Here is a 10270-nt window from a genome sequence, read left to right as displayed (position 1 = left end):
TTAAGGTAGGGGATTTCAGCTTCTGTCACAGCTTTCCTGAGCATCCTGAGCTTTCAATCTTCTCTACTTGCTTCAGTGGTAATAGAAACATATGCTTTTAATTCCAAGAAGAGGCTGAGGCTCCATGATGGCTGAGAGGTTACAAGGATCTTTCCCTTCCCCTCAGCCCATAGAAAGCTCCACCACCACATGTGTAGCTTACATGCAGTGTCCCCTGTGTGACCTGGTCTCTAGGACATGCCCCCAGCGAGCTGCCCCTGGGCAGAGCCCTGCTGCCAGGAGGTGTCTGCAGGGCAGAGCTAAGCACCCGGCGGGTGGGATGGGGGCTGTGACCTGCAGGCAGGAGGCGTGGGGACAGAGAACCAGCTGCAGGCAGCAGAGCCTGCAAAGTATTCTGGCACCTCCTCGTCCACCGTCAAGCCCACAGGATTCAGGACATGACTCATAACCTCTCATCAGGAGGACCTGCAGTAGAGCGGACTCTCCTGAGTTCCGGTTGGTCCCTCCCTGGCCTTGCCTCGCCTGGCAGAAGCCCTGTGCTATTTCCCTCTGTTCCTGTACCTACTGTTGCTGTTCTTGTTCTGGGGCTCACTGCAGATCTGGCTTTCAGCTGCAGCTCAGGCTCTGACCCTCTGGGTGCCACCACGCAGACCTGTCCTTAGGGGAAAGGTGCCCAAACCCCCTTCTAAACTCTGAGGCTTGGGGCAATGCAGTCTATGGGGAAGGAAAACACTGAATCATTTTCCCAGATATTCCTGAGACCACAGTCATTGAGCAGCTCGATGTGGCAACTGGACTGAGCCCTAGAGGAGTCTGGCTGAGACCGGGGTAGATGGGCAGACTGGCTATCCTCACTACGCTAAGGACATTCACAAAATCTCACCTGGAATGTACGAAAAATGCCAGGGTTTTCTACCCTCAAAAAAACTCTTCCGAGTGTCACACATGCAGTTGGAACAAATTAAACCACAAATGCCATTTGGCAGTCAAGAGTGTTGAGAGTGGTAATGCTGGGAAGTCCACATACATCAGAGGTAGATTTAATCAGAGATCACTCCTGATTTCTTTATGCTTAGACCTGTAGGACAGGCGTGACTCCTCCAAAGTGCACAGCAGGGTCCCCTGCTCCCAGCAGCACCTTCCTCCAGCACCATCCAAAACTCAAGCAACAGAGCAGCAGAAAGGTCTTGGAAAGGGGAAAGTCACTGTGGGGGGTTCCAGTGAGAAGTGGAGTAGGTTTTTCTCAGAGACGTCTCTCCTAATTATCACTGTCTTTTCTTTCTTGGGTAGTCCCCTTTGTCCAGGAGGATCAGATGTCCAACAGCAGCTCCATCACCGAGTTCCTCCTGCTGGCATTTGCAGACACGCGGGAGCTGCGGCTCCTGCACTTCGCGCTCTTCCTGGCCATCTACCTGGCTGCCCTCCTGGGCAACGGCCTCATCCTCACCGCCGTAGCCTGCGACCACTGCCTCCACACCCCCATGTACTTCTTCCTCCTCAACATCGCCGTCCTCAACCTGGGCTGCATCTCCACCACTCTCCCCAAAGCCATGGCCAATTCCCTCTGGGACACCAGGGCCATTTCCTATGCGGGATGTGTTGCACAGGTCTTTTTCTTTCCCTCTCTGATGTCAGCAGATTTGTTTCTTCTCACCATTATGGCCTACGACCGCTACGTTGCCATCTGCAAGCCCCTGCACTACGGGAGCCTCCTGGGCAGCAGAGCTTGTGCCCAGATGGCAGCAGCTGCCTGGGGCAGTGGGGTTCTCTATGCTCTGCTGCACACTGCCAATACATTTTCCCTGCCCCTCTGCCAAGGCAATGCTGTGGACCAGTTCTTCTGTGAAATCTCCCAGATCCTCAAGCTGTCCTGCTCAGACTCCTACCTCAGGGAAGTTGGGCTTCTCACATTCAGTGGTTTCCTGGTTTTGGGGTGTTTTGTATTCATCGTGCTGTCCTATGTACAGATCTTCAGGGCTGTGCTGAGGATGCCCTCTGAGCAGGGGCAGCACAAAGCCTTCTCCACGTGCCTCCCTCACCTGGTCGTGGTCTCCCTGCTGGTTAGCACTGGTGTATCTGCCTACCTGAAGCCTCCCGCTATCTCCTCTCCATCCCTGGACATGATAATGGCTGTTCTATATGCAGTCATGCCCCCAGCAGTGAACCCCCTCATCTATAGCATGAGAAACCAGGAGCTCAAGAATGCCATTAGAAAAGTGATGTCATGGATGTTTATCAGGATTTGCTCAGGAAATTGATTGGACCTTTCGGCAGCTATAGACTGCTTCTTGTCTTCTTCTACACTTGAATTGTGGTTTATGTCATGACAGGCTAAGCCTGGTTGTACTTCTAGATGAATTTGGTTTTCTTTTTCATTTTCCCCTTGTGATAATGTTTTCCACAAAGAAATGCCATTCTTCATGACCTTGTACTTAAATACCAACATATCTTTTGTGACCCTGAGGCTCTGCATAAACAAGGAGCCAGCCTCTCTGTGTATTTAAACAAAATAAATGAACCTACAGCAAATTCTTTGTCTGGACCCCCCTCTCAGCAGAGCAGGACATAATGGGACCAGCAAACCCCTTTCTGTCTGCAGCAGCTCAGGGCAGGCTGCCCTGGCCCTGGGGCAGCAGGAACTGCCTGAGGACCCCAAGGATGTCACAGAAGGGCTGCGGGCCTCCGAGGATGTGCTGCAGAGGAGAGCAGGGGACACAGCATGGTACACTGACCTCTGTACGCTTGTTCCATGGATGTTCCCATCTGTGGAGCTGAGCCCTCTGTGCCCCCAGGAGCTGCTGTGCCCTTCAGAGGGGCTGGGGCTGTGGTGGTAGTGCCCAGAGCCCTGCAGCAGCCTGTGGTGGGCACTGCCCTGGGGCTGCTACCACTGGACTGGGATGAGGGCAGGGAGGTGGGCAGAAGGCAAGGAGTTGGGAGAGCCAGGCTTGGGGCCTGTGTCGAGGGAACGGCTAGCCCCGTCAGCCTCTGTCCTGGCCCAGAGCCCTGCAGACCTGGAGCAGGGCTGTCTGCAGAGCCTCCCATGGGACGTGGCTGGGTCAGGGCAGGGGCCATGGGCTGGAGGAGGCTGCAAAGGCAGGAGGGCCATGGCAGGAAGGGACCCTGAGGGTCTCATTGGGATTGTAACAGGGGGAGCTTGACCCAGCCCTGAATGTGCACTGCCATGTGTGGTGCCTTGGCAGCACGGCTGTGGGAGCATGTGTGGGGCAGTGGGACTGGGACGCTGCAGGGACAGGGCGCTGAGAGGGGCCACAAAGGATCTGCCAGGGTGTGGCAGCAAGGACAGGCTCTGAAATAGAAATTTATGGTGGAGGTGGAGGTATGGTTTTAGCAAGGGCAGAGCTCACCTGGAAGTGGTGTTATCGAGAAAAGTCAAGAGCAAAGAGAAGAGCTTTTGCTGGAGCTAAGGCACAGATTTCCCACCCAGCTCGCCCAGGGCTCGTCCTGAGCAAGGCGGCCACGAGCCCTGCCTGCCCTCCTGCCTGCCCCGCGCCGTCAGGTGGCTGTAGCAGAGGGGACCCACAGCTAGCCCCTCGATGGGGCTCTGCCAGCCCCTCGCCCTCCCCTCTGCAGTGATGTCATTTCTGCCCAGGGGCTCTCTGATGCGCGGGATGATGTCACAGTGCCTGCCGGCCAGCCCTTCTGAGGGCCAGTCAGGCTGCTGCAGTGGCAGTGACCTCACTCCAGCCCCCTCCCCACGGCCTGCCTCTCCCCTTCCCCTCTCCCCTCTCTGGACCCCGGGGTGTCACGCAGTCGGTGTCACGCAGCAGCTTTGCAGTGGTGGCCTCGGTGTTGGTGTTGCCAGGGAGGACATCTGCCCCTGAGCCAAAAGGACCTACTACTGCCAAGATGCATTTGGTGTTTCAAGCTGTCAGTGGCAGAGGTCTTGCAAAGTCTTTCTGCAGTTGTGCCCAGGGACCTTCACTCCATGGGTCCTGGGCTGGGGCTTTCACTTCAGACGAACCTGCGTCAGTCGTGGCACAAGAAAGACGCCTCTTACAGCTGTGCTCTGCATCCTCCTTCATGCTAGGGCACCACTCGGTGTCCTTCGCTCTGCTCACAGTGTTTGTCTTAGATCAGGGATGAACCAGATTAGGTCTGCTTGACTCTTCTGAGGCCCTATCCAAGGCCTCCTGCCTGCTGCACTTACAGCACAAGAACCATTACTTCTCCGTATTATGCAGATTGACCTGATGGGTCTGTTCATATTAATCCCTTTTAAATTCACTAGATGGACGGGGACATATTCCCAGACTGGGGCAAGCTGCTGGGCTCTGCCACAGCCACTCAAAATCACCTGCTCTTGAGTCTTTCAGCCTCAGTTTATCGCACATGGACAAAAAAGATTTTCTTGGGGGTCTCGATGGCCATTTCAAGTGTAGTTAACTCCAGGAATCCACTGGAACGTGTGCCAGGATGCATGGTGCCAGCCCACAGGAATCCCTCACACAACCTATGGTCTTGTCCAGGCCATAGTCTCGACTTCCCAGACTGCAGTGGCTGACTTCCAATGATTATGACCTATGTTAGACTCCTAGAAGCATGGAACCACAGAATCATGTAGATTGGAAAAGACCTCTCAGATCATCAAGTTCAACCATTAACCTAACACTGCCACGTCTACCACTAAACCATGTCCCTAAGCACCACATCTGTATGTCTTGTGAATACCTCCAGAGATGACCACTCCACCACATCGCCGGGCAGCCTGTTCCAATGTATCACAACCCTTTCAGGGAAGACATTTTTCCCAATATCCAACCTAAACCTCCCCTGGTGCAACGCGAGGCCATTTCTTCTTGTCCTGTCATTGAGCCGTGGGGAACACCACTTGTGACTGGCCGCCAATTGGATTTAACTCTGGGAAACAGAGTCAAAACCTTTACTAAACCTTAGGCAGACAACATCCACAGCCTCTCCCTCATCCACTAAGTGCATCACCTTCTCATAGGAGAACAGGTTCGTCAAACAGGACCTGCCTTCCATAAATCCATGCTGACTGGGCCTGATCACCTGTATGTTGTCCTGTATCTGCAGTGGGATGGCACACAAGATAATCTGCACCATAACCTTCCCCGGCACCAAAGTCAGACTGACAGGCTTGTAGTTCACTGGGTCCTCCTTTGGGCCTTTCCTGTAGATGGGCGTCACATTTGCTAACCGACAGTTGACTGGGACCTCCCCTGCTCATCTTCCACACACTCCAGAGACCTCCTAGACTATTTCCTCTCTGCTGTGTTGTCTTTCCAGCAGACATCTGGGAAGCTGAAGACCCCAACCAGACTGTATTTTCAGTAACCAAGTCAGTATCGGCCAGTGTGTGAATGGCTCTAGGACACTGGATGCACTCCGCGCACTCCAGTCTTTGATTCAATAACCTGCAGTGCTCTAGGACAGAAGTCACTGAGCACAAGCCAACATGTCAAAGCTCTTTGGTGTTTGTATAAAGCATTCCCATACTTCAAACTCACCTCTAGAAGAGTCCAAAACACTCCAGGCACCCACAATTGACATAAGCAATGGCAGCATTACTGCAGGCTGCTGCAAGGAGTCCCAGAAGTGCCTTTCCCTGATGACCAGCTCTGGAGAAGGCCTTGGGTTGCTTAGCTTGGATGGAATGCCAGTGGATATTGGAAAGCAAGAGAACCAAGGCTTTGCACATCTCTGGGCCCCAAGGGCAGATGCCACTCACAGACGTTGCCTGGGTGACATGTGGCAGCGATAGCTTCTGCCGAGAGGCAAAACCCCTCTCTCAACAGAAGGGATGACGAACAAAGCCTTCATCCCATTTGGCTGATCTCACAGTGATACCCAGGCACAAAGCTGCCAGGCTGTCACCATGACTGTGGCAGCGTTCCGCTCTGTCAAGGAACTAGTAACATTTCAGGAGAATCCAGCCCTAGTGCTTATTCTGCAACTAAATGTTTATTTTCTAACCCTGTCAGGCTTGTCATGCATACCACATTTTCTTTGTAGTGTCTCCTTCCTAGGGAGGAATAACACCAAGCACCTGTACAGGCTGAGTAGAGGGGGAGGATCACCTCCCTTGGCCTGCTGGCAACACCCTTCCAAATGCACCCCAGGATCCCGTTGGCCTTCTTGGCCACAAGGGCACAGTGCTGACTCACGATCAGCCTGCTGTCCACCAGGACTCCCAGGTCCTTCTTTGCAGAGCTGCTTTCCAGCAGGTCATTCCCAGCCTGTACTGGTGCTGGGGGTTATTCCGCCCTAGGAAGGAGACAGGACCCTGCACTTGCCCTTGTTGAACTTCACGGGGTTCCTCTCAGCCTATCTCTCCAGCCTGTTGAGGTCCCTCTGTGGTATCAGCCACTCCTTCCAGCTTTGTGTCATCGGCAAAGTTTGTGAGGGTGCACTCTGTTACATCATTCACTTCATTGATGAGTAAGTTGAACAACAGAGAGGAACTTTGGCACATCCCGTAGCCCTGCACACCCTGGCAGGGCAATTCCTGCTGTGGAAATCAGTCAGCGCAGTGTTTAGAAAGGGCCAGCCAGTGTTTGCTTTGTCTGCTTCCAAGTGTGTTCGCCAGGAGGGACCCTGCTGCCAACCGGGAGCTGTGAGCCCAGGAGCCCCAGGGACACATGAAGGGAGCCTGGTGGGGGGCAGAGCAAGGGAGGCCTTGGGTTGGGCCTGTGCTGCTGAGCTGGGCCGGGCTCCTGGGCCCAAGGGGAGCTCCTGGCAAGCGGGCAGCGCTGCAGAGAGCCAGCTCTGCCCAGGAGCAGCTCCTCTGCCCAGCGCAGCAGGGCTGGGGGCACTGCCTGCAGAGACAGAGTGGGTAAAGGCAGGCAGAAGTGGCAGGATGCACAGAGCTCGCTGGGGGAGAACACTTGCCAGCCCTGACCCCGGTAAGTCTCTGGCTGGAGGGCAATGCAGCCGCAGCTCCTGGAGGAAGGAGAAGGCGCGGGTGCAGGCAGGGGTGCCCAGGGCTGTGGTGCAGAGCAGGGTCCCTGCTGTGCCCCAGGGGCTGTGTGCCGGGGCAGGGCCTCTGCCGCCTGCCAGGCTCAGCACTCAGCCTGCCCGGGGAGCTGCCCAGGGCGCTGCGGGGAGAAGCTGCGGGTGGAAGGAGCCCCCCCGGCAGGGCAGGGTCCTGCTGCCGGCAGGAGGCTGCAGCCTGCTCAGAGCTCCACAGCACCACAAGGGTGTATCCAAGGGGACTTTGCAAAAGCAGAGACAAGGTAGGGTTTACCTAATCCTGTTTTGGTATTTCTGAGTCTCTGCTTTCAGTTTTCTCCTTTTGTCTCAGTGGGGATAGAAATAGGTGCTTTTATTTCCAAGAAGAGGCTGAGGCTGCTAAACCATCACAAGGAGATTTACAAGGATTCCAGCAAGTCCCTTGCCTTCCCCTCATCCCCTAGAAAGCTCCACCACCACACGTGCAGTGCCAGCAGGGTCTGTGTGACCTGGGCTCTAGGACGTGCCCCCAGCGAGCTGCCCCTGGGCAGAGGCCTGCTGCCAGGAGGTGTCTGCATGGCAGAGCTGAGCACCCAGCGGGTGGGATGGGGGCTGTGACCTGCAGGCAGGAGGCGTGGGGACAGAGACCCAGCTGCAGGCAGGGACAGCTGCAGGCAGAAGAGCCATGGTCAGGGAGTGAGAGGGAGCTGCTCCATGTCTAGCATCCCCATGGAGAAGACATGTCAGTCCTAAGGCCGTAGAAATGCTGCTGGATGGCTGTATGTGGGCAGCTGTTATGATCCCTCTGTCCCTGGAGAAGAGCAGAGAGCTGAGATCCTCCTCAGGTACAATGAGATGGGTGAAGGGCTTGGGGATCTGTCCCTTGAACCTGGATTCCTCTGCTCTAAGCAGCATCCAGGTTCTTTTCAGGGGAAAACCTGAGTGTGACCATCCTCCAGAGGTGCCTGCACAGGGCAGCTGGGACCAGGACGGATGGAAACAACTGCTGTCCTCACTCTGCCCTGACGGACAGTCCCTTTGCCTTGCAGGATCCCCAAGATTTCCCTTGGTGGGCAGTACAAGTGCCAAGGATGTATGCCTTATATACACTTCTCAGGTGTGGGGAGACATGTATAAAGAAACAGAGCAGAACGTTATGCAAAAATCCTTGCTCTGCAGTTGGGTGAATTCTGAGAATGACAAACTGCTAGTTTTAGCTGACAAACTCCTAGTTTTGCCAAGCACAGTTCATCTGAGAGCACCCTGTGTTCCATCTGTATACTGCTCTAGGGCAGGACCGTCTCCTGCAGAGTCCCTTGAGTCCTGAAGCGCCAATTTGAGATCTAACAGAGGACCAGTCTTCCCGAAAGTGAAGAGGCAATTTTTTTCAGGTTACTACAAGAAATGGAGTAGGTTTTCCTTACAGAGGTCTACCATAGCATTTTAACTCTTTCCTCCTTGGACAGGCCTCCCTATTCAGAGGCAGCAGATCTCCGTTCGCAGGAGGATCAAATATCCAACAGCAGCTGAATCTCTGTCCAGTGAGTTCCTGAGGCCACAGTAATTGGGCAGCTCCTTGTGGGCAACTAGACCAAGCCCTTGAGGACTCTGGCTGGGACCAGGACAAATGGAAAGACTGGCTGTCCTTACTGTAGTAAGGACAGTTCCTTTGCCTCCTGGGACTCACAAGATCTCCCCTGGAATACCTTACAAATGCCAGGGTTTTCTTCCCTCATATGAAATGCTTCTGAGTGTGACATAGGCAGCTGGAAGAAACTAAACCACAAACGCTTTTCTGCAGTCAAGAGTATTGACAGTTGTAATGCTACATAGATCAGAGATAGATTAAAGCAGAGAAAACAACCTGTTCTTATTTACCTAGAGCTGTAGGGCAAGTCTGATTCCTCCAGTGCCCACAGCACAGACCGTTGCTCCCAGGGGCACCCTCAAGACATCACCAACCAGATCTCAAGCAAGGTCTCAGAAAGGGGAAAGTAACTGTAGGGGGGCTTCAATGAGAACTGGGGTAGGTTTTCCTCAGAGTTGTCTCCTAGTTTATCACCATCTTTTCTTCCTTGTGTAGTTCCCTTTGTCCAGGAAGATCAGATGTCCAACAGCAGCTCCATCACCGAGTTCCTCCTCCTGCCATTCGCAGACACGCGGGAGCTGCAGCTCCTGCACTTCGCGCTCTTCCTGGCCATCTATCTGGCTGCCCTCCTGGGCAACGGTCTCATCCTCACCGCCGTAGCCTGCGACCACCGCCTCCACACCCCCATGTACTTCTTCCTCCTCAACCTCACCCTCCTCGACCTGGGCTGCATCTCCACCACTCTCCCCAAAGCCATGGCCAATTCCCTCTGGGACACCAGGGCCATTTCCTATGCAGGATGTGCTGCACAGGTCTTTCTGTTTGTCTTCCTGTTTTCAGCAGAGTATTCTCTTCTCACCATCATGGCCTATGACCGCTACGTTGCCATCTGCAAGCCCCTGCACTATGGGAGCCTCCTGGGCAGCAGAGCTTGTGCCCAGATGGCAGCAGCTGCCTGGGGCAGTACTTTTCTCTATGCTCTGCTGCACACGGCCAGTACATTCTCCCTGCCCCTCTGCCAAGGCAATGCTGTGGATCAGTTCTTCTGTGAAGTTCCCCAGATCCTCAAGCTCTCCTGCACAGACTCCTACCTCAGGGAAGTTGGATTTCTCATGTTCAGTGCTTTTTTGGGGTTTGGCTGTTTTGTTTTCATCGTGCTGTCCTATGTGCAGATCTTCATGGCAGTGCTGAGGATGCCCTCGGAGCAGGGACGGCACAAAATCTTCTCCACATGCCTCCCTCACCTGTTTGTGGTCTCCCTGTTTCTCAGCACTGTCATATTTGGCTACCTGAAGACCCCCTCCGTCTCTTCCCCATCCCTGGATCTGGTGGTGGCAGTTCTGTACTCGGTGGTGCCTCCAGTAGTGAACCCCCTCATCTACAGCATAAGAAACAAGGAGCTCAGAGATGCTGTTAGAAAAGTAGCTTCATGGGTGTTTCTGAATATTGATAAATTTCTCCTCTTTCTCCAAAAGTGATTTCCTGGATACTTGTTTCATTATCATTATTGTTACTTTTATCTTCATTGTCACTTCTGTTCATTAGTTTCCTAGAAAAATGGTTTTGATTTATACAGTGTCCATTCAGTTATGAAACTGCTCTATGCGTTTTTTTTTTTTTGTTTGTTTGTTTTGTTTTGTTTTTTGTCTACCTATATGTCAGCACTGCCTCTCTCTTTGCTTTTCTGTAATAAAACAGAATCTCCCCAATATACTGACAGAAAGTTTTCCTCTCCTTTCGTAGCTGGTGCCA

At 53.7% G+C, this 10270-nt stretch overlaps 2 protein-coding genes across 2 annotated transcripts; both read left to right on the top strand.

Moving 5' to 3' along the window:
- Window positions 1-939: 939 nt before the first annotated feature.
- On the top strand, window positions 940-2276 carry LOC136787271 (olfactory receptor 14C36-like). Its single transcript, XM_066984425.1, has one exon. It carries the CDS (start codon window positions 1314-1316, stop codon window positions 2256-2258), a length of 945 nt encoding a protein of 314 aa, XP_066840526.1. The 5' UTR covers window positions 940-1313; the 3' UTR covers window positions 2259-2276.
- Window positions 2277-8714: 6438 nt separating this feature from the next.
- LOC136787270 (olfactory receptor 14C36-like) lies at window positions 8715-9996 on the top strand. Its single transcript, XM_066984424.1, has one exon. It carries the CDS (start codon window positions 9037-9039, stop codon window positions 9994-9996), a length of 960 nt encoding a protein of 319 aa, XP_066840525.1. The 5' UTR covers window positions 8715-9036.
- The last annotated feature ends 274 nt before the right edge of the window (window positions 9997-10270 follow it).

This window comes from Anser cygnoides, chromosome 28 (genome assembly GCF_040182565.1).
Source record: "Anser cygnoides isolate HZ-2024a breed goose chromosome 28, Taihu_goose_T2T_genome, whole genome shotgun sequence".
Taxonomy (NCBI): domain Eukaryota; kingdom Metazoa; phylum Chordata; class Aves; order Anseriformes; family Anatidae; genus Anser; species Anser cygnoides.
Note: the sequence above shows the minus strand (reverse complement) of the source record. Positions and strands in the feature narration are given on the sequence as shown.